Source organism: Martes martes, assembly GCF_963455335.1.
Source record: "Martes martes genome assembly, chromosome: 16".
NCBI lineage: Eukaryota > Metazoa > Chordata > Mammalia > Carnivora > Mustelidae > Martes > Martes martes.
The window spans coordinates 3,058,158-3,083,877 of NC_137904.1; the positions used below are offsets into that span (position 1 = coordinate 3,058,158).

The 25,720-nt window shown below is 61.0% G+C and overlaps 1 protein-coding gene and 1 long non-coding RNA gene across 2 annotated transcripts in view; one reads left to right on the plus strand and one right to left on the minus strand.

Moving 5' to 3' along the window:
- Nucleotides 1-810: 810 nt before the first annotated feature.
- The window catches only part of MYH10 (myosin heavy chain 10), a 120,156-nt gene continuing 95,246 nt past the window's right edge, over nucleotides 811-25,720 (minus strand). Inside the window, exons 26-41 of the mRNA XM_080827327.1 lie at nucleotides 24,958-25,170; nucleotides 21,483-21,627; nucleotides 20,286-20,492; nucleotides 18,274-18,378; nucleotides 17,139-17,291; nucleotides 16,539-16,787; nucleotides 16,031-16,243; nucleotides 14,219-14,431; nucleotides 13,051-13,212; nucleotides 9,486-9,614; nucleotides 6,745-6,833; nucleotides 5,834-5,957; nucleotides 5,547-5,755; nucleotides 4,031-4,139; nucleotides 3,117-3,289; nucleotides 811-2,305 (exon numbers count right to left, since the gene is read on the minus strand). Of these exons, the coding sequence (XP_080683453.1) occupies nucleotides 2,161-2,305; nucleotides 3,117-3,289; nucleotides 4,031-4,139; nucleotides 5,547-5,755; nucleotides 5,834-5,957; nucleotides 6,745-6,833; nucleotides 9,486-9,614; nucleotides 13,051-13,212; nucleotides 14,219-14,431; nucleotides 16,031-16,243; nucleotides 16,539-16,787; nucleotides 17,139-17,291; nucleotides 18,274-18,378; nucleotides 20,286-20,492; nucleotides 21,483-21,627; nucleotides 24,958-25,170 (2,638 nt within the window). The 3' untranslated portion in view covers nucleotides 811-2,160. The remainder of the gene's footprint in view (nucleotides 2,306-3,116; nucleotides 3,290-4,030; nucleotides 4,140-5,546; nucleotides 5,756-5,833; nucleotides 5,958-6,744; nucleotides 6,834-9,485; nucleotides 9,615-13,050; nucleotides 13,213-14,218; nucleotides 14,432-16,030; nucleotides 16,244-16,538; nucleotides 16,788-17,138; nucleotides 17,292-18,273; nucleotides 18,379-20,285; nucleotides 20,493-21,482; nucleotides 21,628-24,957; nucleotides 25,171-25,720) is intronic.
- Nucleotides 21,427-23,601, plus strand: LOC308357639. The gene is made up of 2 exons (XR_013968221.1): nucleotides 21,427-21,684; nucleotides 22,188-23,601. It is a non-coding gene; the product is annotated as an uncharacterized lncRNA (long non-coding RNA).

Sequence of the window (25,720 nt, forward strand, 5' to 3'; positions counted from 1 at the left end):
GATGAGGCTGGCCTGGGGCAGCTGGGCCGTGGGGAGACCGCGTGGACGGTAACGCCCGTGAAACCAGCCAGCGGGGAGGATTTCTTTCTTTTTTGAGAGGCGCCTCTGAATTCTAGATCCCTGGGTGACTTGCTGAACGCCGGGGTGCGGACACGTGAAACACGTGATCCGGCACTTCTGCCGGTTTTTGCGTGGCCAAGCAGAACCGCCCTGGCCCGAGAGTATCATGGAGTAGGTGTAGATACGAATCCGCGTCGTCCGCGGGATCGCGTGTTCTCCTGGCGTTTCATTCCAGCCTGTCCCAACTGGCCGACACTAGAGAGGCTGACCTTGAACCCTCCCGACGGCATCTTCAACGTGCGTCCTGCCCGAGAGCGGAGGACAAACCAAAACCCTCCAGGACCGTCCCGAGCCGCGCTGGTTGGTGAGCAGAGCCCTCCCGGAGGGTTCCTCCTGCCTCCCTGACCCGCTCCCTTGGCCACTAGCGTTTGGGTCCCCAGCCCCAGCTGCCCTTTCCCTCCCCACGCGTGCACGCAGAGGCCAGCGCGCAAGCAGGACGCGGAGCCAGGGCCGCCCGAGGGTTACCCTGTCATCTGCCGGTTCCTGGGAGCACAGCGCCCCCCCGAAACCGTGGGCCTGGCTGGCCGCGTTTCCGGTCTGGGGCCCCCCAGCCTCCAGACAGGCCACAGGCGGGACACGGAGAACAGAAGGTGAGAAGACAGATGCCATGTTGACGTGACTTCGTGTTTATTGAGGTGTGTTTACTGTCAACGGGTGCTTTCTCCTCCCAGTAAACAGAGCAGGCGTGAATATCTATAATGAATAAATTTATTGTCTTACAAAAATCATTGTCTAGAAATATGGGAATACAAGAAAAAAGATATTTGCAGTCAGGTGTCTGGTGGTAACAGCCAGTACAGTTCATCAAGGGGAAAAGCAGAGATTCCAAACCCACGTGACAAATTCTTCCTAACAGATGTTAAAGCTTTTAACCCAAAAGGTTTGTGTTTTCAAGCACGTCGCAGAGGATCAAGGATTTAGAATTAACACTGATTCGCTGTCGCTGAATGTCTCTAATACCACTTTGACTGGAGAGGTACATGATACGAAGCACGGTCAGAACTTATACGTTAAATTGTTACAGAGGCAAATCATAGGTTTGACATTGTCTTAGTACTGTAGTGTCGAAGGCACTTTCTGTAATGTCAGTTTGCTTAACTATCAACCAAAACCAGAATGCTAGGTGGTCGCTGTCACACTGTCCGCGGGGGACGGGAGGAGAAAGGGACAAGGATTCACCTCCACTGGCACGTCAACATTCAGGCAGATGGCGTCGGGTGGGGAGGCTCCGCGAGCCTCCCGCACAAACTCGGAATAAGTCTGGGACACAAAACCGAGATTTCCATTTTGGGCTCAAAGCAGCGGCCGGTTTGCAAGGTCAGCATGCGAGCCTGGCTGGCGAGGGAGGGCTCCCCCACGGACCGCCGCGAGCGTCAGCTGAGCCAGGGGGCACACGGACCGGCCCCGGCCGACGACCGTTCACGGGGAGAGACGCGGGGACACCACCAGCTCAAGGGGGGGGGCGGGGGACCCCAAATGGACGTGGCCTCCCCCGCGGCCGCCCCCCCCTTCCTCATCTTGCCACAGCCCCTTTCACAGTTTGCGCACTAAGTCGTGCTGATCGTTCTCGGAGGAAAAACGGGGTCACAGGTGCAGTTTAGGTTCCACAATGTTCTAGGAGGCTCGATGTGGCGGAGTCGTCGGGGGCCACACGGACACGGAACGGAGTTACCTGTCTGTAGAGAGAGCATGCAGAGCGACGGGCGGCCGCCACGCGGCGGCCCCGGGACCCCCGCCACCGGCGACTGGTCTGACGAACGGTTCTCTTCTCACCGTGAGTTCGAAATGGTCTCGCGAGGACTATATGGAAAACAGATGCAATGAGGAGACTCTGTTTAACGGGCGCGTGTCTCGGGTGTGTATATAGAAAAGGGGCGCGGTTGCACTCGGATGTGACGCGGGATACAGTAGGGTCGGCCGGAAGCCTTAAGACATGGTTGATCTCCCAGGAGGGAGTCCCAGGCGCGGAGGCGGCCCCGGGCAGGCGGGCACGGGGGCTCCCGCGCGTCCCACTGTATCGCCTCCCAGGCTTCCCGGGCTCTACTCGGGCTGGGCCGGCTGGGTCTCGTTGACGTCGCTGGTCTTGCTCTCCGTGTCGTCGTCCGACAGCTCCAGGGAGGCGCCCTCGATGTGCAGCTGGCGCCGGCCCGATCGGCTGGACGAGAAGCTGATGGGGCCGCCTCGCCTGGGGAGAAGGGGGAGGACGCGCGGGGGTGAGGCCGGGAGCACGCGCGGCTCTCCGGCCGCCGCTGACCGCACCCTCATACCCCTTCCGCGGGATGTGGCTGGGGGCGGAGGCGGACGTGATTCGGAAGCCTCCGTGCCTCGCCCCCCTGTCCTCCAGCCCCGCTCGGCAGGCCTGGTGCAGCCGCGACCGTTGCCGTAAGAGCAGGCAGGGCGGCGGGTGGAGGCCGGGTTCCTCTGCGCCCGAGGGGCAGAGGGTCCTTACGTGATGGAGGCTGGGCCGTGAGGTCCAGAGACCACGTGAGGTCTCTGGCACATTCCTCGTGGGGCTCTTACACACTTCATAAACGTAACAAGGTGCGTGTGCACCAAACAAGGAGCGGGCAAACACGGTGCGGCCCCCGGGCCGCCGTCCCCCACGCCCCAGCTGACCTGCTCTGCGGGAGGGAGCGTGGCTGTCACCCCCACCTGCTCGGCCTCTCCCTGGCGCCAGCCACATCCCGTGTGCAGACGAGGGTGGGCAGAGGGCGGAGGGTGGAGGGCCCCGGGGCCCCGGGAGCTCCCGCCCTGCTCTCCTGGGCAGCCGGCGCCTCCGCACCAGGGAGGTCCAGCAGGGAGCGAGCGTCCCTCCTCTGTCCTGCTGGAGGACGACCACGGCCCGAAACTCCGAATGCGCGAGTGCGGCGAGCGCCGCTACCCGAACGGGACGCGCCCTCCGGGCCAAACGCCGAGCCCCCGCGCGGCTGTGCTCGCAGCTCTGGGCACGGCCTCCGCGCCCCCGCGCCAAGAGCCGGCAGCCCCGGGTCGCTCACCTCAGCCGGTTCTTGAGCGTGCTGACCTCGCGGCTCAGGCCCTCGTTGGCCTCCGTGGCATCGTCCAGTTCCCGCTGGAGCTTGCGCCGAGACGCGTTGGCACGTGTGGCCTCCTCCTCGGCCTCCTCCAGCTGCCGCTTGAGCTGCTTCATCCTGGCGGTGGCCTTCTCCATCTGGGGGACGTCACCGAGCCCGTCAACGCCAGCCCGGCCGGCTCGGTTTCAGCACGGCCGCGTCCCCAGCGTAGCGTGGCTCAGGGCCCCGAGGGCCACGTGAGCGAGCGCACACACGCGGGCACACACTCGCGCACGTAGTCCCGCATGTACCTGTGTGTGCGCGCCTGCCCGCCCGCGCGGTGGCCCGTCAGTCACCCTGCCCCTCCCACAAAGCCAGTGTCTACAAAGCCAACTCTGCTAAAGGAGACCCAGTGGTCAAATTCTGTTTTCACCCGAGTTTTCTGTAGGAGAAACGACACAATTCAGCACCTTCCCGAGTGACCCAGGGAGCACGAAAAGGAACGGCTAAAACAGGGGAGCCGACGACGGGGACCGTCTCCGGCCCCAGGAGCTGGTACAGTTGGTTTTGTGCCTCCACTCAGCATGGCTGGTTTGGATGTGATGCTTTGATTCTAAGAGTGGACACGGGCCAGCCAGCGCCTCATGGGTCCAGCTCACAGCCGCCCAGAACCGCCGTCGGTGGTCCCTGGTCCCCGGGGGTGGGGGCTGGGAGAGCAGGCGTCGCGTGTGAGTGATCTCTGTGTCCCCAGCACCCCAGTGTCTGATGCGCCCCAGGAACACGGGAGTGAACACCTCAGGTAGCATTTTCTTAGTCTCGCTGCTCCAGTGGTAACGCCGGGGTCCTTCTGCCCTCCGGGGCGGGAGGCGCAGTCGCTCTGCTCGGGCTGCGCCCCTTACCTGTTCTTTATACTGGTCTGCGTGTCGACGTTCGTCTTCAACCTGCATGAAGATCTCTTTCAGCTTCTTCTCGGTGCGACGGACTAGTTTGTTGGCGGCTGCTCGTTCCCTGTTAAAACGACCCGTGCCTGAGTTTGTGCGACTCTAGGAATGATCGTCGAACGGGGACAGGATTTTGTAAGTCCCTTTTCTCTGGAAGAGGACACGTGCTGGAGTGCCTCCCAAGACCTGATCACAGTAATAGAATTAATACGGCCCACAAGCTTTTCCCTTGTGCCTAGAATACAGATTACCTGTCGTCTGATGCTGACAGGAGAAGTACATTCATCGTCCTTCCCCACACAGGTAGTGAGCACTTCGGCGATCTGAAGGTCAGAGCTACCTGCCCCAGGGGCACCCGGGGGGCTCAGTCGGTTATCCGGCTGCTCCGGTCATGATCTTGGGGTCCTAGGATCGAGCCCCACACTGGGCTCCCTACTCTGCGGGAAGCCTGCTTCTCCTCCTGCCCCTCCCCACCCAGATCACGCTGGCTCTCTCTGTCAAATAAGTTAAAAAAAAAAATTTTTTTTTTTCTAAACCACTTTCCGTATATATTGAGTTCAGACTTTCTGAAGACAAAAACCTCAACTGGTTACTTTGATTAACTAACTTTTTAGCTCAGGAAACAAAACCAAGACCTAATTTATGAATAAGTGACTGTTTTCGATGTAAAATTTACTGGCTGCCTACCAAAACGCTGGGGGCTATCGCAGTTACCAGTGAAACAGACAAAAAAAAATCCCACACTCCCCCTTCAGTTAGAGCCAAGCATGTCACCCTGCTTCTCGTCACAGGCCCACACTGGCCCTGCTGGCAGACGGGGAGCAGAGCCTCATTGAGAACAGAAAATGTCCTTTCGTTCCTTCATAAACGTGATGCAAAAATGGGCACTGAGGGAGTTCTTCCCTAAGAGCAAGTCACGTTAACTACAATGACTGCGAACGAGCCCTTCGCTCTGAGTGCAGCGGAGGCTGAGAGGGGGAGGTTCGGGGAGGCCGCGTCTGGGAGGGGGCTGGGCTCGGGGCGCCAGGCTCCCCGTCCGGAGGGCGAGCGCGGAGGCGCGCACTAGCCCGGGCGGTCTGGGACGCGGAGAGCTGCGTCTGCACCGCGCAGTCCTCCAGCGTCCGGCCCGCTTCCCCCAGCGCGACGGGAGACGCCGGGCCGCCCTCTGCTTTGGGACGAGGAGAGCTTTTGTCAAACTGCGTTTGTTCTCTGGCAACAAACTAGCGTTTCATGTGACGCCGGCAACTTGGGACATCAACTACGGCCCCTGGGAAATGGTGGGGACGAGAGGACACTCGAGTCTGGGAAGGGGCAACAGGTGAGCCCAGCGCAGCACCTCCGTCTCCCGCTCAGGTCACGCGTGCGAGGTCCTCGCCTTCCGTGCCCGGGAGCCCTCACGGGGCAGGCTCGGCGTGGCCCCGGCCTGCAGCGGAGACGTGGGCCGCTGGGGTCCGTGGCAGCAAACCCCTCTTACTTGGCTTCCTGCTCGAGCTGCTCCTCCAGCTGCCCGATCTTGGCCTCCAGGGCGGAGATGGTGGCCTTGAACTTGGACTTGACGGCGCCCTCCAGCTCCTGCAACTTGGCCTTCAGCTCCTTGTTCTGCCGCTCCAGCTGCTGGCGCGCGTTGTCGCTCTTCTGCGCGGCGCTGCGCTCGGCCACCAGCTCCGCGTTGAGCGTGTCCACCTGGGGGGGGGGGGAGAGCCGGGTTCAGTGGCTCAGCCCGAGGGGCGCGCGGCCCCTCCCCGCGACAGCGCGGGCCACCTGCAGCGTGGTCTTGCGGAAGCGGTCGTTGAGCAGCTCCATGTTGCTCTGCTCCTCTTCCAGCTCCTCCTCCAGCTGCGCGATCCGCGCCTCCAGACGCCGCTTCTCGTCCAGCAGTGCAGACCTGGCCGGGCCGGGGCGGGGAGGGGACGGCTCAGCTCGGGGCTGCACGGCCCCAGGACACGGACATGCGGGCCGGGGGTCGGCTCCCCACCCGGCCGCGTCCTCCTCTGCCGGCTTTCCCCGGCCGCCGTCCCCCGGTCCGTCAGCAAGTCCTGCCCGTCACACTTCACACCTGCCGCCCTCGCGCCCCTGCCCCTCCCCGGCCCTCGCCGGATCGCGGGGCTGCCGCCCGCTGGCTGCACAGACGGCAGCCGGGGCTCCCTCCCAGAAGGGCGAGACGATCGCGCACGCCCTAGCCTGGACGGCGCAGGTTTGCCAGCGCGCCGCGGGCAGATGCCCGGTGCGTACCAGGACCTGCCGCGAGGCGCAGGTGGCACTGTAACCGGGGCAGAGGGCTTCCTGAAAACCGTGCTCAGAGAAGGGCAGGTCTTAAGGGATCTGCCTGATCCAGAAGTGAGGACTCGCGTGGCCAGGCGGCCTGCAGCCTGCGGAGGGAGCGTTCCGGACGCTGCTCCACGCCGAGTGTGGGGGCCGGCGCGGGCTGTGTGGTGCGGCCGCACGGCAGCAAGGCAGGCTGGAGGCCCGGCGGTTTGCGCTCACCTTCCCAGGCTCGCGACAGGAGCAGATCAGCTCCTGATTCCAGATGCCGGACGGCATGGCCTTCCCTGGGGACGGGGGTGGGCCCCAAGGGGGAATGGGCCACGGGGGCCCGAGAGGACCAGGGTGGTGGCGGGGGTGGGCCTGCCGGTCTCTAGCCCAGCCGGGCCCCCTGCCTCCGGGAGACTCACTTGCCAGAGGCGCTGTTGGCGATCTCGTCCGCCAGCTCGTCTCGCTCCTGCTCAGCGTGGCGGCGCGCTCGCTCGGACGAGGCCAGTTCCTGTGGGAGGTTACGTGCGATTAACCATTTGCCCTGCGGTGACCTCGGACCGCCCTGCTGTCCCACAGACAGGCCGGAGACCCGGGAGCGCCCAGGCCCCAGGGTGCACGGCAGCTGGGGTGCACAGTCCGGTGGGGGCTGGGGGAGAGGCAGGGAGGGCTTGGGCTTGGGCTTGGGGGGGGGAAGCAGGGCTCTTCCTCGAAGGGGGAGGGAGCACAGCACGGTCATCAGGCCGCGCGGGCGGCTCCCGGCAGACCAGGGCAGGGCAAGGGACAGCGCCGGGCCGGCCGGTCCTCTGCAGCAGAACTGCCTCGTGGCAGCTTTTCCGTCGGTTTCTTTGGAAGGAGGACTTGCCGCAGGAAGCAGCGGGGGTGCATTTCTCACCCCACGCGGGCAAAGACGGAGAGGACAGTTGCGCCACTGCCCTCGGGGTACGGAGGAAGGACGTTGCCAAGTCCTAAGGCTGGTTGACAGAAACCCAGGGTTCTGACTCCTCCCGGCCCAGCCGGCTCTTCCGAGAGATGCCACATCTGCCAAGAGCAGGGCGCCACGATGCCGCCGGAGCAGGGATGCGACAAAGGAGTTCGCCCGTGCGCCTGGCACGTGTGTGCGCCTCTCAGGTTACTAGCACGCGGGAGGCAGGTGAGGCCCGGGTTCGAGCGCACACAACCCTCACACACGGGACAGGGCGAGCCCCGCTGCGAGGGCGGCCGGCAGGATGCTCCGGGCCGGACCCAAGGGCCTCCGCTTCACAAGCACCGGGTCAGCGTCAGCTCCAGCGCCGGGCCTCGGCTGCCCCTTCGTGCTGGGCCCAGCCAGGGCCCTTCCTGTCCGCCCGCTGGGTGCACTGTGCACAGGCTGGGGGACCCATGGGAGAAAGGGGAGGAGCCTGGGGCCTAGAAGCCGAAGAACAAAGGGGCGTGAGGGGAGGAAAAAGAGGGAGGGAAGGGCAGGGCTCGCTTTCCGGGGCAGGGGAGGGCCTCCTCTCCCTAATGCCACGGGCCCTTGTCTGAGGGCCTGAAGCACACACTTTCTGACAAGGCTGGGAGGGCGCTGGGCTGCAGGGGCGCACGTGGGTCGTGCCCCGGGGCCCGGAGCCCCAACACCTTTGGTCCGAGCCCCGTCAGCTGCACGACGCACCACACAGGTCTTGAACAGCTGCGTCCCTGAGAACCAGGTGCATGTTCTTTTAAGCACACCTGGAATGTTCCGGAAGACCACCCATGCCCGACCCTGGAGCTGCTCTGCTCCTAAGAGTCCCAGCCCCAACGCAGCAAGACCGAAATCAACGGCAAAAAACAAGCCGCCCCAAAACCAAGAGTCACACATTTGGAAACTTAAACTACACTTCTAAATTATTCATGGAATAAAGAAGAAAACCATCACCGAGATGAGAAAAATTAAGAACCAGGGGGCCTGGGCGGGGGCTCGGTTGAGTGGCAACTCCCAGTTTCACCGCAGCTCGTTATCTTGGGGTCTTGAGACGCAGTCCTGTGTCCGGCTCGGCGGGGAGTCGGCTAATCACAATTCTCCCCCTCTGCCCCTCCCCGCGCTGGCGTGCTCTCAAGAATAAATCCATCTTTTAAAGAAAAATTAGAATTTAAATGGCAACGAGAGCCCAGATTTTGCAGGGCCCAGTGAATGCAGGACTTTGCGGGGAATTTGGTTTTCTAGAAGCAGAATCAGACAAGAGAAAAGCCTGAAACATCAGTGAGTGCGCAACTCAAGAAGTCAGGAAAAAGAATCCACGGGAAATAAAGACCAGAGCAAAAGAAGTCCGGAAAACAGAGACCAGAGAAGGCAGCAGCAGGAGTGGCCCCTCAGAGGGAGCTGAGGGTCTGCTGGGTGTCACCCAGCCCCCAGCCCCTCCGCCGCCCTGACGCCAAGCGTGTTCCCTTCCTCTCTGGCCGGCTCGACCCCACACCTACGGCCCTTCGCCGCCACTGAAGCCCGCCCGCCTTTCTAGGTGGTGGAATGTGGGGGTTTCTTTCTTTCTTATTAACTGGTAACAGCGTTTCAGCTGAGGTTGCTGCTATCTTTCTAGGTTGGAATAAACTCTGATCACGTATGCAGAAACGCAGACACACTGAGTGCATAGTCAGGTCTCCGTACAGACAGTGACACTGCGGAGACACCGTCAACGTGTGTGTGTGCGGGCGTGCCCGCGACGGACGGAACCGCAGACCCCGCGTCAGTCCCCGCTCCTGAGAACTCACTAGAGGGAATGGAAGCATCGCTCACAAGCGGGTTCCCCGAGGAGCTCAAGGAGACCTACGTGTCCCCTGGGAGGTGTCCCCTGCGTGCTTCTGTGGAAGCCCAGGCAGCCGCACGACACTCGGGTTAAATGACCCTCGCGCTTAGCAACACCGGAATCTACTGCCTTTTCTGACGTAGGAAACAAGGCCTGGAAAGTCGCCTGGAGAATTACTAAGCGCCCCTCGGCCTCCGGCCAGCGGGGGAACTGGACCCACGAGCCGCAGCGGAGTGCGACTGGCCTGCTTGCTGCGCTGAGGCGGGGGACGTGGTGGTGTGGGCCGGCGCCTCACTAGACACGACCGTGAACTTACGCCGGCTACCACGGCGGCAGCACGGCACTGTGACCTTGGGGAGATTTCAGGGGCGAACACTGAACAACCGGCTGAGTAAACAGACCTCCTGCAGCTGAAGGACTTCGGCTTCTAGACTCTTCAGTTTCTTTTCACTCTCCTTGGACTGAGCAAAAATTTCATCCCGGGACGCACGCGCTTCTTCTAATTCACGCTGGTAGTCCTTCATCTGAGCCTAAGGTCAAGAATACGAAAAGGTTTTAGAGCGGTTTGCGTTATTAGTTCTTCAAAGATACATTTTTTCCAGATCAAAAAAGTCCTATCCAGCTACTGAAAAGGTAAAACTGTACGGAAGCGACACAAGGGGCCACATGAAAGCATTTAGGACAATGTCCCTTATGAACACAGATGCAGAAATCCCCGACAAACCCAACGACGAATTAGGAACATAGCGGGAAACTGAATCCAGCGGCGCATTAACAAGAATTAGACACCAGTAGATCCCAACACCCCGGTGGGATTTACCTGCGGAAGGCAAGGCTGACCGGAAACCCCAAATGAAGGGCTACGGCCGCGAGACATCGCGATAAAAGCAGACGCAGCAACGGACTGAATCTGACACACTTTCATTATAAAAACATTCAGAAAATGAACAGAAGGAGACGCCTCCACTCTGGTAGGCGGCGGCCATGAAAACCACCGAGGATACCACGCTTCATGGTCCAGAGATGGGCTGCCTTCCCCTGAGGCCACCGGCGAAGCAGGAATGTCTGGCTTTGTCCCCTGTTTAACACTGTCCCAGTGATTCTAGTCAAGCAGTTACACCAGGATGAGAACAACCACAAAACGACACCCGGATCAGAAAGGCTTAAGTAAAGACAACCGGCGGCTCTGCCGACAGCGTGGTCTGGTGTGCTGCGCATCCTGGGGAATCCACCTTAAGGATAAATGAGTTCCGCGGGTTGTAAGACGCGAGATCAATACACAAAGTGAACTGCACTTCCGTGCACTATGGACATTCCAAAAGTTAGGAAAGCAATCACCCTTGTGAGCATCAAAAGCAATAAAATATTTAGGCACAAATTTAGCTTGAGTCGTATATGACTTGAACACCGAAGCTGTAAAATAAAACATCACTGAAAAAGGAATTGCTAATTAAGCAGAAAGACTGTCGTGTCCGGGAACCGGGAGGAAACACTGCAAGATGGAGGTCCCCTCTACACTGGTCTCCCCAAGTCAAGACTATCGAGACTCAAGCCGGCTGCCCCTCCCCCAGAAATTGACCAGTTGATCCTAAAATTCATAGGAAATTGCAGGGAACCCAGAATAGCTAAACAATCTCGAAGAAGAATAAAGCTAGAGATGTCACACTTCCCAATTTCAAAACTTACAAAGCCACAGTGATCAACACCGTGTGATATGGGCGTGAGGAAAGGCATATAGACCAACGGAACAGACGGAGTCCGGACACACACAAACCCACGGTCCGCGGGTTCTTGACAGGCGAACCCAGAAAGTCAACTGGGGAAAGAACGGTCTTAACAGCCGGCGCTGGGACAACTAGTTGTCCTTGTCTGTAAGAACGAGGCTGGGTTTACGCACCAAAAAAACCACACCACAAAAATGGACTCTGTGGACTTAAATCCAAAAGTATAAAATTTAGACTACACAGGAACAAATCTCCATGACCTTGGATTGGGCCATAGTTCACACAGATCTGATCACCAAAGCACAAGAAACAAAACAGGAAATAAGCTGGGCTCCATCAAAATTAAAAAATTTGTACTGCACACAATACCATCGAGCATATGGACGGACCAGACTAGAGGATGGAAAAGATACCTGGAAATCTGTCTCACAAGCAGCACCCAGAACGCACAAAGAAACGTCACAACTGCGTTATGAAAGACACGGCAGCTGAGGAGGTGAGCTGAGGAGGGAAAGGTTCCCCGGCTGAGACGATGGCCAACGAGCGCACGAAAAGACATTCGTCACTGGTCATCAGGGGCTCCGGCAGAACTACAGTGAACTAGGACGTCACGCCGCGGGTGACTACGGAAGAGGGTAGCGGCGAATACTGGTGAAGACGCGGAGACACCAGAATCCGCACGCCCGGCTGGTGGGAACGCAAAACGGGACCGTCGCGGCGGGACGGTCTGGCAGGTCCTCCCCGTGAACCAGAGTGACGGACGAACCGGCATCCCGCTGGCTGGTCCGCCTGGACCTCGTTGCTGAAAGCTCGCGTCCGCACAGGCGTCCGGGAGCTCTCGCAGCAAAACCCCCAGGGGCTGCAGAGCACCGGGTCATGCCGCGGCGCGGAGGAGCCCTGCAAAGGCGGACGGGGAGGAAGCCCGCTGCAGAGTCGCCCCGGCTGCTCCTCGTGCCCGACACGGCCAGCAGAGGCAACGCTCCAGACCCCGAAAGCAGATTCGCGGGTGATTTGCGCTGGATGGAGCTGGTGGGGGGTGTGTGTGTGACAGCGAACAGGAGCGTGGTTTCTTGTAGAGGGAGCCACAGTGTCGCAGCTTGGACAGTGCTAATGTCTGTACACCCTGCGGCTGCACCAAACACTGAAAATGCTTGAAAGAGGTAAGTTGTGTGGCTTGTGAACTGTATGTCCGTAAAGCCGGGACATACACAAAACCGGTGTCCTGGACATTTTCTACAATGTGCCGCGTGGCCTTTGTAATTAGCTTGTCAAAAGCAAAAGTTTTGTCCTTAGCTTTTTAAAATAGTGTAAGGGGGGGGGCAGGCAGCGCCTGGGTAGCTCAGAGGATTAAGCCTCTGCCTTCGGCTCAGGTCATGATCTTGGGTCCTGGGATCGAGCCCCGCATCGGGCTCCCTGCTCAGCAGGGAGACTACTTCCCTCTCTCTGCCTAATAAATAAATAAAATCTTACTAAAAAAAAAGTGTAAGGAAGCAAATATAAATTACTCCTAACCCCATCCTGTGGAGCGGACTTTCCTTTTGCCCTTTCTCCTGAGTACGTCGGTCTACCTGTCTGTACATGAACGTGGATACGCGTGTGTGTCCGTGAGCGCAGCCGCCCGCAGGGTCTTCCTCCCTCAGGCCCCGTCGTCTCGTCCCCGGCGTCACCGGCCGGCGGGCAAGCCACACTGCAGCTCTGATGTTGCGCGTCAGTATTTCTCTTCCTCTCTGTATTTCGTTCGAACACGTTCTTAAGGTATGGAATCGCCATGGTCCAGGGAATGGACCTTTGCTGAAAGCTTTTGTCACAACCAACCGATTTCCCCCGGGGAGAAGCTGTGCCTACATGGAGACGGCCCACGATGTCCTGCCACCAACCACGAGTTATTCTACAAATCCCCCTGACACAGTGACGGTGACGACTGGCCCATCATCTGGGAACAAGTACTGGTTAAATCAGACTCAAGAGGACAAAAACCCGGCCCTGGACCAGCGTGGCCAATGCCCCCCTCCTCGTGGGTGGCTCCGGGCTAAGCCAAGCGTCCCCAGAGGCTGTCAGAGCCCGGAGAGCCTGATGGCCCTGGCAGATGCTCCCCTGCTGACCACGCCAGCACCGTCCGGGACACGCGCATCCTGCAGACACAGGAGAGACGCAGGGGCTGTCCTCCTGCCCGACCAGAGCCCCGGCCCCGCGACAGCCCCGCAGCCCCAGGCCGGTGTCCGTGGGGCCGGAGGTCACCCACCTGAAGCTTGCGGAGCTGCTTAATCACTTCATCCCTCGCTTTGTTCGCCGCCTCGATCTGGGCTTCGAGGTCCTTCAGGTCTATTTCCAGTTTCTTCTTGGAGGCCACTGCCAGCGCCCTCTGCTTCCGCTCGTCCTCCAGCTCCGCCTCCAGCTCCCGCACCTGGGGGATGGCAGCGGGTTAGGCCCGGCCAGACCCATGTGTCCCCTCGCAGGGCCCGGCGGCTGCCATCGGAGTCGGGGACGCTGGCAGCTCTCTGGAGCCCAAGCGCGTTCAGGGAGATCTTTAACCATAACGCCTTGCATTATGAACCATAATGTTCGCTCCCCCCAGACTACCGTAAGGGCCCATGGGAAGGTGGAGTCCTTGACCTCGAGCTTGTAGCCAAGGTGACGGACACAGGGGACAACCGGGGGACATTTTCTTGCAGGGACACTCAAGGGCTTATGGAGAGGCCCCGCGGCAAGGAGCCGAGGTCTCCCGCCAGGACCCTGGGCCGCGGGGGCAGCCAGCCCAAGTCAGCCTTCGGAAGGTGCAGCGCGACAGGTCGGTGCAGAATGTGGACCCACAGACACTGGGAGCTAAGTAAGTGCTGCTCTCAGTCACTGAATCTGAAGTCGTCAGTCACCTAGCAAGAACACTAGTATGTTAAGTGTTACTGCCATGCGAGTAACAGAACGGACCCACATCCAAGACTTGACCCCGTGAACGACACTGGTCTGTCAAAACAGTTAGATTTGAAAGTGAACTTGTAAGTTAGAAATCCGACATACGTTCAGAAAAAGATATGAATCTTAAGTGCCCAACAACTTTCTAAACCAAAGAGAATCATCTGGCTTTCTTCCCTTTCAAGCCTGGTGTCGCAAGGGCGCGGGTTCTGAACCGCCGAGTCCCCTCGTCGCCTGTGGGCGGCTCCTCTCCCTCCCACACGTTTAAGCCCCACTGAACTTGAAGCCGCCCGCCGATGGCTACGTAGTCACGGAGCAGCGTCCCGGTTCGTGAGCAGGAGCGGCGGTGAGGGGGGAACAGGAGTCCGGAACAGGGACACGAACTTCAGAGAACAAATGACCGGCGGAGCCGGCTCGCCGCCGCTCGCGCGCTCTGACCCAGCGCCGGGCTCGGAGAGCGAGCGGCTCCTGCCCCCGTGGCCGCGCGGCCTCCGACCCACCTGCTTCACCAGGAGCCGCTTCTTCTCCTCGTTCTGCTCGTCCCTGGTCTGCAGGTCCCGCTCGAACTGGGCCTTCATGGCCTGCATGTTGACCTCCAGCCGCAGCTTGGCGTCCTCCGTGGCCTGCAGCTCGTCCTCCAGCTCCTCCAGCTGCGTCCGCATCTCCTCCACCTGCTGCTCCAGCGCCCGCTTCGACTTTTCAAGTTCGTGCACCTGGAGCACAGGGAGCGGCGGGGGAGAGGCCCCCGTGTGGCACGAAGGCCCCCGGTCACCCCCGGGCCAGCTTCCCGTCGCGCCCCTCCCCCCGCTGCCCCTCGTCACTCTGGAGTGCGCCGTCTAGACGGCACGGAGCTCCTCACGAGTGCCCCGGAGTCACCAAGTTATTCTCCGGTGACCTTGAAGCTGAGCGAGCTTGGTGAACCCAAGAACAGGGGGGCGAGCGCGGTGTCAGAGAACTGGTCTGGGGCCAAAGCGCGCGTGGCACCTCGTGCGTGCGACAGCGCGCTGGGGCTGGGAGGCGGGCCGCAGCGGGACGTGGGCCCGACCACTCTCTGGACAGAGGTCCCCGTCCCAAACATCCACCTCGTTCTCCGGCCAAGTGCGTCCACCCCACGGCCCCCCGCAGGCGCCACGCCTCCCCTCTGGGGCGCCCCGGGACAGCGGGAGGCCGGGTGCGAGGCTGCCCTGGAGTCTCCACAGTGTCTGGTGCTTCTGAGGCTCAGAAGCAGGGTCTGCGGAACGGATGTGGGGCTGCTGACTATCCTAGCGAACCACTAACGTGAACAAGTGGACGGGGCGCCCGGCTGGTTGGCTGGGGAACGTCTGACTCCTGATCTCGGGGCTGGGAGCTGCAGCCCCGTGCTGGGCGAGAGCTTACTTGATTAAAATAAAAAAAAGAAAAAAAAACCGAAAGCAACCGTGGGTCCTTGCTCTACACTCTACTGTGTGACCATGGCCGCTTCGGCTCTAGGAGGCCTCTTGCCGCTGGTGCTGACCCCCTAGCGTTCAGAGGGCTGTCAGACACCCCCCCGGAAGGCAGGAGGCCCTTTCCTCCTCCATGATGGGGCCGGGCGTCCACATCCCACGAAAACGAGACTTTAGCTTTTCAAAGCACGTGCCGTAGCCTCATGAAATGGGAGACGCGTCCTGCCCGTGACAGAACTTGGGCTCAAGAGGAAAGAGGCTTCTCCTGCCGAGAATGGAAGCTGGGGCAGAGCCGAGCCCCGCGCCTGGCCTGGCCATCATCCTCCGCACCTCGTGCGCTGGGGGGGCGGGCGTGAGGCACGTGCAAATCGTTGCCCTTCTCGTGCTGTGTGCACGCGGTGAAAGGACAATATCCCGGAAATTTCCAGACCGTGAATGAGTCCCCAGAGTGTTTGAAGCCTTCTGGGACGACCAAGGGTCTCGACTGCGAAGGCCCCGATCAGGGAGAGCGGCAGGTGCCTCCGGCCGCCCGTCACGGTCCCGCTGCCCCCGGTCCGAGGGGCCCTCGCAGTACTTGTGTTTGGTGACTACCTGTGACTCGGGGCCGAGGACATCGCCCGTTCAGCGTCCCCACCACGACTTAGGGGAAGGCCGTGAGGGCCCACGGGAGGGACGCCAATAATCGAGGCCTCCCCACTGCGAGCGCTGCCACGAGGACCCCGCGGAGCCTCTGATGGCTTCTCCCCAGACACGTCACCCCCTCCTTATGCACCGGCCGGGACACCCCCGGACCACTCTGCGGCTGCGTGAGGCCTGCCTGGATTCTTCAGGTGCCTGTGGGGTCGCCCGCCCCGCCCGCCCCGAGGACCGCGCCCGGGCGCTACTCACGCTCTTCCCCACGTCGTCCTTGGAGCTCATGACGTCTTCCATGTCCGCCCGCAGCTGCCTGTTCTGCCTCTCGAACTCCTCCTTGGCCTCCAGCGCCTCCTCGAGGGCCCGGGCCAGGGACAGGGCCTTGGTCTCCTTCTCTCTGGCCTCGGCTTCGGCGCGGTCCCGCTCCTCCGCGTAGCGAGCGGAGATGTTCTTCTCCTCCGCGAGCAGCTGTGCGGGGGGGCGGCGCCGGTTACTCAGGACGAGGTTTCAAGAGCCACAGAGCCACTGTTCCTTCTCCGTGGCTCGGACTTCCAGCCGAGCGCAGCCCCAGGAGGGACGGGTGCCCCTCATTTCTGCCTTTCTCCTCTTCCAACTCTCTACAGGTAAGCGTGGGTTTCGACTAAAATTACTTTAACTACTAATTATTTTATTGTAAACCATCTACCGCCGACGGCAGGGCGCCGCCGGGAGACTGTGTGGGTGGCCGGGGCCGTGCCTGGGACGCGGGGCGCAGGGGACCCACCTGGTCGAACTTCTTCTGCTTCTTCTCCAGGCTGGAGGCGATCTGGCGCTGGTGGTCCAGGTCCACGGTCAGGTCGTCGAGCTCCTGCTGCAGGCGGTTCTTGGTCTTCTCCAGCTTGTCGTAGGCCAGAGCCTTCTCCTCCAGGCGCTGGCCCAGCGCCTCCACGTCTTTGAGAAGCTTCTTTCTGGCTTCTTCCAGACTCTCGATTGTCCCCAAGTCGTCATCTACTTTCTTCTTGGTGTCCGCGAGCTACGTTTTACGGGGAGAGAGATCCATGTCAAACCACCACGCTGGATTTTACAGGTGAGGCACGGGGAGAAAGCGAGTTCCAGATCCATACCGCGTGGCTCTGAGCAAACGAACCTTCGCCTGTCACTGAATTTCTGAGCTGGAAACCCACATAGGGATGAGGACGGGGCAAGCGCGGACACGGCCCTGGGGCACCGCAACCACCAGCGTGGGTCCGCCATGGCTGGGTCAAGGGACCCAGCCCTTGGGCTTCGTCTAGTTCAGCCTTATTAACTGTCCCGAATGCCGAGGGAAGGACGCGGCGCGGCAGGGACACGAGGCCGCCGCGGCCTCCCGGGGGCACGCGCGCACCTGGGACTGCAAGACCAGCACTTGTTTCTCCAGGTTCTTCCTGGCCTCCTCCTCCTCCTCCTGCTGCTCCTGGAGGCTGTTCTTCTCCTCCTCCAGCTGCCGGATGCGGCTGCTCAGGTGCAGCTTCTGCCGGGTCTCCTCCTGCAGGAGCTCCTGTTCCAGGAAAGAGGTCAAGACCGACGTCACGTCAGGCGCCGACACAAAAATGGCTGCAGGTCACGAGCGCCAGAGCCCCTCCGTGGAGGAGCAGCACCCGGGGACACTAGGACGCGGGAAGGACTCGGAAACGCACGCCCCCACCGCAGCTACTGCAAACCCTCCGCTCCGCTCCCCTGCCACACCCCTCGGGGTCAAGCACTGCGCGCTTCTCACTAGGATCGCCCGTAGGATCGGGCCGCCCCTCCACGGTCTGCCCTTTCTGCCAGACTCCTCCTTCTCAAATGTCAATGCAAATGTGTCTTTCCCCTGACTTTCAGACTAGAAAGTTCTCAAAGGCACGCACAGGAGGCTTTCTGCACGGACCAGGATGTGTCCCGGCACAGCGTAAGCCCCAATTAACCCGATGCTGCTCGCCTGAGGTTTCTACCCTGTATCCGCAGCACCCAGCAAAAGACTAATAGGTTAGAAATTTTAATCCAAAGAAGATGCAAGACTCCGAGGAAAAAGTGCTACGTTATCATCCTATCAGAGTCATTATCCTGACTCCTCTCGGACTTGAAGACGTTCCCGAGAAATGTTTCGATACAAGATTTAACAGTAGGATTTAGTGAGCTTCAACCTCTCCTTTTACGGTAGGGACTCTGTGAGGTCAGGGTCACGGAATTTCAGCCACAACAAAACAGTCCTAGTGCAAACGGCCAGTGACACTTGTACGCGCGGAGGGCCGCCTGAACCACTTCCCAGGTGGGACCCGTGTGCGAGTCCCCGGGTCCCCACCCAGGCCGCCCTCCTGCCCGCCAGAGAGGGACCGAGGGCTCTGTGTCCAGGTGCGAGCGTCAGCGATTTTCTGAGCAGGATGATGGCTCTGGATAAAAGTGGAGCGCAAGCCAGAGGTGGTCGGAAAGCCACTCTGGGACCGGCCCGCAGACGCCAGACACGGCAGAGCTACCGTTGCGGGCCCTGACCCCCAGATTACCTGCGTGTCCTGTAGCTGGGACTCGAGACTGGCTGCGTCCTTAGCAAATTTAATGCCCTTCTTCTCTGCTTCTTCCAGGAGACCCGAGACGTTATCCAGTTCATTCTGCGAGGAGTACAAGATTCCGTGCATCAGTCCACCAGTGAGCGGACAGGAAGGGCCCAGACTCACCGCCCGTAAATGCTCACAAACAGAGCAGTATGGGGGGGGGGTAACCCCGCAACCACCAAGCCCCGTTAAGGCAGGCTTCCCTCACGGGGGGTCTGCTGCCCCCCCCCACAACAGCACCGGCCGCTGTGGGACAACGTCCAAGTCTCTACTGGACGGACGGGGAGGAGCGTATGGCGGAGGCCACACACGGAGCGGGGTTCTCCTGACTCCGGTGTGCCCCCTTGTCATTTTATCCTGAAGGGACAGAGGGAACACTAAATCCCCCGGGTTAAGGTTTTGCTTTGCCGCAGAAAGAGGCCCGGAGATCAGCAGATGCTGTACTTTTGGTCCTTTTTCACGTGAAGTTATATTAACCCCATGTTGGAGGGCCTGGTACGTTCATGTTCTTACAGAACTTGAGAACTTTATCATAGAGATTTTAAAAAGTTCAACTTCTAATATTTAGTCTTTAGTACTTTTTAGGCTTAAAAATCCGGCAGTATATATTCATCACGTCTATTCAGCGCTCTTATGCTCAGATTTCCTGACTAACCACCCTCCTCCAGTCCCCATTAAATCTTTCCTCAGGGACAGCGGGGCCCCCTTTACTCGGATTTGTCCCTTGGTCATATTAGCAAAGAGGAGGCGTACAGAGGACACGTCAATACACGTGACTCAGGCCAATGACATTTCTGTTCCTCTGGAGGGCCCACGTGTCTGCAGTCTTGGCGACGGCGTGGTGGTGGAGGGCTCTGGACTCGAGAGACCGCCAGCCTTCAGCTCTGGCTTGGTGAGCTGTTGGGGGCGGTCCCCAGAGGGTGGCCTGCCGCTAGTGTCTCTGAGGCTCCCAGACTCCCCAGGGTGGCGTGAGCATGGGAGGGGAAAGCCCGCACTGGAAGCTGGATGTATGCGGGGCTCACCTCCCTGCCACACAGCCAGGGACACGTGACGACAGTCACTAACACGGTTTACCATCTTGTCTCTCGAGCACACACAGTGCAGGAGGACATGCACGTGCAGCGAAGAGTTAACCGAGGAGGCTGCAGACTGCTGCCTTTACCAGGGCCCGCGGCTGGTGACTTCCAGAAAGTGCCTACCATTCCCTAAAATAGAGAGGCTCACTGTGCCGAGCGGGCGGGTGTAAATACTGCATTACGCGGGGCACCGGCTCCCTTGGGATCTGAAATGCTGGCGTGTGTCAGGCAGAGGGGCCTACGGAACCGGCCCCCCAACAAGCTGCCGTGCAGAGTCTCCACGAGCTTCCCCGGAGACAGCACTCCCTGCGCACCGTCCCGGCTCACTGCCGGAGGAACGGGGTGCCGGGGGGGCCTGTCTGCGAGAGGACTGCTGGGAGCTCACACCCACTGTCCTCAGGGCCCCCCGCCTCTCCCCTTTACTCATTTGCTTCGTATCCTGTCAGTGTGAGAGCCGTGGCTGTGAGCAGGACCACGCGTGGCGGCCCCGGAGTCGGCCCGGTGAGTCGAGGTCCCGGGGGTCTGATGGTTGTGGTCCTGGGACTGGTTTTCAGCAACACAGAGCATACGTACATCTCCCCCTGACAATGACAACGTCCAGCTGCCGGATCGTTTTTCCCGCCTGCATATGAGTCCTTCCTGACCTGAGCTTACGCAGGCGCCCGATTTTGATTTTCATCTTTAAAAATAGTATTTACTGATTTTAAGTCCTCTCCACACCCACTGTGGGGCTTGAACTCACGACCCCGAGACCAGGAGTCACGTGCTCCTCGTGGGAGCCGCCGCGCGCCCCCCTGCCGTCTACTCAAGTACTCGTGACCTCGCAGCGGCTCAGCCGGGCCGGGGTTCCGGGGCGCGTGCCCGCCGCGGGGCCTGCCCCGGGCTTACCTGGAGCTTACTGGCTTTCTCGGCCAGCTCCACGCGGAGCCGGTCCCCCTCCGACACCTTGGCGTGGAGCTCCTGCACCTGCGCGTCCAGCTTCTTCCTCTTGTGCTCGGACTCGGCCTTGACCTGCTGCAGCACCTTCACCTCGCACGCCAGCTCCTTGTTGTCCGTCTCCAGGCCCTGCTTGTTCTTCTCCAGATTCGCTTTGAACTAGGAGGCGAGGGAAGAGAAACGCGCTATTTTTAGAACATTCCATACAAGGCGCTGCTTTTCCTCTCGGTGGGGTCGCGCCCGCTGCGTGGTCTGTCAGCGTCTCAACGGAAACCTCCCTTCTCCGCAGAGGGTGAAGTTTCTAGAGCGGGGACCCCCCGGGGCATGCTGCCTAGGGGAGGAGACCCAGATACCTAGAGGCTCACTGCGCCGCAGACTTTATCCTTGTCGGTGAGGGGGGGTCGGCACATGGGGCGCCTCCCATCCCAAGAGCCACCGTTCATGACCTGGGATTGGGGACTGGGACTTTGGGGCCGCACTCTGGGGTTCCATGGGGGCTCTGGGGCCAGACTCCCTGGCTTCCCTCCCCCTTGCCGGTTACTGGCTGTGCGACCCCCTGGTAACCTCTGAACCCCGCGGGCAGAGGCTGCCCCACGAAGTAATAGTCAAAGTCAAAGTCAAAGGCTCTGCGTGGCGAGTACTCAGTGTGGTGACGATGCATGTGGACGTCGACGCCGTCGCTGCTGCTGTGAGCGCACAGATCAGCCAGCAGCAGGTGGCCGGGCGGGGGAGCGAGAGCAGAACGTGCGGAGGAGGGTGGGGAAGAACGAGGAAGAAGACTCGTCTGCCCCGGGGTCTGAGGGTGGAGGGGATGCAGTGTGGTCAGGACAGAAGCCGACATGAGACGGAGGGAACAGCGACAGGCATGGTGACACTGTGCACAGTGGCCCAAGACAGAGCAGGGGCGAGCAGGGGCGAGGAGGGGCGGCTAAGGGGCCCGGGGAAAGACAGGACTCGGGGACTGGCAGCACCAGAGACTTCAGGCCGCTGGAGGTCTCCAGCTCAGTCGTCGGGAGGGGACGCTGCCGGAGGGACACCCGGGGAAGAACGCGGGATGGGGACGGCGACCGGACCGCCCAGTTACTCCGCGCACCCCCGAGCCCAGGGCGCGTGGCTCTGGGAGGGGGCGGCCCCACAGGGCGCGCTCACCCGCTTGGCCTGCTCTAGCTGCTCGGACAGCTCCTCCAGCGCCGTGGCGTGCCGCTGTCGCATGTCCTGGATCTGAGCCTCGTGGTTCCTCGTCTCCTCCTCCAGGGCCTTCTTCAGCTCCGCGACCTCCTGCTCCCGTTTGGTGCTGCATGAACGCATTTTCAGAGAGAGCAGCTCAGTGCCAGCCGGCCGACTGGACCGGGTATTTTCTTAAAGATCTTATTTACTTGAAAGAGAGACAATGAGGGAGAGAGAGCAGGAGCGGGTGGAAGGGAAGAAGCAGCTCCCCGCTGAGCAGAGACCCCGATGCGGAGCTCGATCCCAGGACCTGAGCCTAAGGCAGACACTTAACCCACTGAGCCGCCCAGGCGCCCCTCAATTAGAAAAGTATGTCTTTAAGGTGCTGCTTTGGTTTTAAATGTGCTCCGCTCTCCCCAGAGCTGACGGACATGGGCTCAGTTACGGCTCTCACGGTGCCAACTCTGGGACCTTGAACACCTGAGCTCTCCACCTCGGTGTGTCCGTCTGCACACGAGGGTCACCCGAGCACCGGTCTCAGGGCCGCTGTGAGGCTCGCCCATGGGAAGCACCCGGCACATGGTCTGGCCTGTAACAGCCCTCGGTACATCTGGGATGTGGTTAGGGTCACAGAAAACAGATTACACGAATTCCTTTGAGAAAATTATTTGGCCTCTTATGTTCCAGAAGGCCGCGTGCGCGCTACTGTGAGAGCGGAAATCCCTCCAGAATGAGCCCAAGCGCGGCTTCTGTTCCCCGTGCGACGACGGTCAGACACAGTGTGACACCTCTACAGGCCTTTAGACCGTTCCAGGCAGCCTGGTGGCCTGCAGGCCGGGACTCGGTTACCGCGAGATGCCACACAGGCTGCCCCAGCACCAGCCGACACCGCAGTGGAACTGGAAAAGGGGAGGTCCTGAAGAGGTTTCAAAAGCCAAGGGATGGTGAGGGCCCCAGGAGTCAGGACGCTGGTCCCGACAAAGGCGGGACTCCACCCAGTCTGGGAAGTGGGGACAGCTGGGGAGCGCCCTCCCGAGACCTCCTCCAGAGGTGGCTGGGGGTGGAGGGACGCGGAGTTCGAGGCAGGCGGAGGGGCCACACCCCTGGCTCAGGGTGTCCACACTTCAGAGGGACGAGAGCCCGGGCTCTGAACGTCCCGAGGTGAACTGAGGGCTCCTCTAGCCTGAACCTGGGGAGCGAAGATCACGCAAGTGTACTCTGTCTTTATGCGGCTTTCCAGGACTTTCACGCTTTGCCGTAATGCACACAGGGTGAGCGGAGAGACCAGGCAGCTCTGCTGAGACGTCATAATCTGTCCGTGTGGGCACACGGCTCGGCAGAGCCCGAAACTGGCCAGGTGAACCCCCGCCTGCTCAGGGCTGCAGGACGTCAGGAGTCGGAGCAGGACGGTGACTCGGGGGTGGACCCTGTGGCCACATCTGCCTCCCTTTCCCAGTGGACCCAGGGGCCCGGGGGCTGAGGTCAGCTGTGCCAAGTGGCCCGGCACCGGCTCTGGGCTCACAGGGCAGCCGGACAGAAGGCATCAGCGAAGATTCTGTGGTCCAGCTGGGCTCAGGCCGGTGGGGCCCCATCCCCAGAGTCTCCTCTAGAGAAAAGGGACCGGCAGAGGGGGCAGATGCCGGATGCAAGCGCTGGCCCAGACAGACGGACACGTTCCGTCTGGTGACTTCAGCTCACCCCAGCGAACGGCCAGCACTGCCAAGAATGTGACAGCGGCAGCAGCTCTCCTGCCCGCACGTCGTGTCTGCGGAAGACGTCCGCTCCTAACTCCTACGTGATACCCCGTCCAGGAGCCCTTCCTTCCCTCCTCCAGGCTCATCGACCCTACTGCCCCCGGCTCTCCGCGCAGAGTGCTCGGGAGGCGCTGGCCGAGCCGAGGCCGGCCACTTTCACGTGGACCGGGGCACTCACTGCCCGGGGAAGAACCGGCGGGCGGGCAGGCAGGGGGTCCTCGGCGCTAACACGGTGCGGCGGGGGCCACCGTGAGGCTCTGCACAGCAGCCCCCCGGGAGCAGGGCCCCCTCCCCGCCTGTTTGAGCACAGCTGTGGTTCAATAAATACGCACATGTGCTTTTCCCTTTTTCTTTCTTTTCTTTTTTTTTGAAGACTGAATGGAAGAAATGATCAAGGCCTTTTTTCCTATTGTGGCCAAAAGTCCAGCTGAGAACGGCTATTTCAACAAAGTCTAGCTCAGTGGTTTCCAGGTTCTGAAATTTAGACGTTTCGCGGGGAAGGCCAGGAGTTAATGTTGATGGAAGCAGAGCTGCTCTGCTGGTGGGGGTCGGGGGAGGCGGGCCTGCCTGGCTCAGACGGGCTGCAGCAGAGGCCCCCCCCCCGGTGTCTCGGGGGACACGACCTCCATGCGCGGCTGCAGCCACGTGCATTCACGGGCAAAGCCCCTGACACACCACTAGGACCCCCCACCTCTGCTTCTTCACCACTGATCGCTCCTCTGATGCCCACAACCCGACCTCCACCTCCTGGGCAGAACCGTGACGTCACTCTCCAGCCACGCCCCTGAGAGAGCCCACCCTTGTCCTCCAGAGCAGGGCACCCCCACACTTCTGTCCCAGTGCCTCTGTGTCATTTCCTACCTCTCCGCCCACACCTGTCTTCCTAAGTGGTTCCCCTGCTGCCCTACCTGCTTTATTCCAGGCCTTTCCTGAGCTGCCACCTCAGAGCAAGGACAGCCTGGAGCAGCCTGGACAGGTGTTGTGTGTGTGCGCGTGTGTGTGCATGTGCACGCACGCAGCCAGCCACATCTCACAGCCACGGCACCTGGGGGGGCCCTCCTGCCCTGGCACAAGGAGGGAGCAGACAGGAGGCAGCCCCGGCGACCACGTGGGAGATTCCCAATTCTGGGCTCACAGGAGCCCCTCTGCCCGGCCTGCTCCCCAGCTTGGGACTCTAGCTCTCCTGTGACCTCTGCGGGGCCGCTGACCCGAGGCTTCGGTGCGGGAATCCTCTCTGGCCGCACGCGTCTGTGCCGGCTGGTCAGCTCACTGGTCCCACGGCACACGCCTCTGCCCAACATGCACTCCCGTCCGGGTCCCTGCCCTCGACCTTCTCTCTGTCTTTGCGAGGTGAGCGCGCACCTCGCTTCTCATCTGTCCGCCTGCCACGGTTCACACTCGCTGCTGCCGCGGTTCACACCCACTGCCGCCGCCGGCCACAGCCTGAGCACACCTGGTCCCACCCACGCCCCCCACCCCGATCCCACGCCGGGCCGCCGCGGCTCCCTGCGGGGTGCGCCTGCCCCCTTCGATCCCTGCGATCCCTGCGATCCCACCGCAGCCCAGATGCGGCTTTGTTTCTGATCGTGGCTGTTTTGTTCCCCGTCCACCTGCTGGTGTTTCCAGGAGGGAGGGAGACACCCAAAATGCCAGCAGAAAGGCAGGCCCCTAGCCCGTCCGGAGTGCTGCCTCCCGTTGCTCACCGGAGCTCCTGCTGGGCCGCCGTGGTGTCCAGGGTGTCCTCCAGCTCCGTCTTCAGCGCCTCCAGCTCCTCGCTCAGGTCCCGCTTCTGCTTCTCCGCCTTGTTCCGGGAAGCCTTCTCGGACTCGAAGTCCTCCTGCAGTTCCGCAATCTGGGCCTGCAGCTCCCGCACCGCCTTCAGGGCGTTGTTCTTGTGCAGCGTCTCGTCGTCCCCCCTGCGGAGACACCCGAGGGACCGTGTCTGGGCGGCTCCCCCCACCCCCCAGAGCCAGGAGCGGCAGAGCCCACACCAGAACCGAGCCCAGCTCCCTCGCCAAAGGGCGACGATTCTCCGTTAAAAGGACGGACAGGCTCGTTTTCACGATCTGGATAGAAACAAATATCCTCTCAAGCGAAGCGTCAGAATGAGGCCACCGCTCAAGGTAGCCTCCAGCCCAAGCTGTCCGCCTCCTGTGATTCCAGAGACACTCCCGGAACACAGGGGGAGGCCACCGTCACACCTGCGGTCCCCTCGCTCCCTCCTGCGGCGCGTCCCTGCGCTTCGTGCCCGTGGACCTTCTGACCGGAGGGCCGGGGGTGTCTGCAGAGAGGGAAGGGGCACCGGGGGATGGGACAGCCCGCGTGGACAGCTGTCCTCCTAGATTCTAGCTCTCAGCTCTAAGAAAAAACAAAATGTCTGGCCAAAGTAAGACCAACTGTGATAGAGGACTGGAAAGAATTTGTTAGGAGATGTACTCGCTTGTAATAAATTATAAATGAAACTCG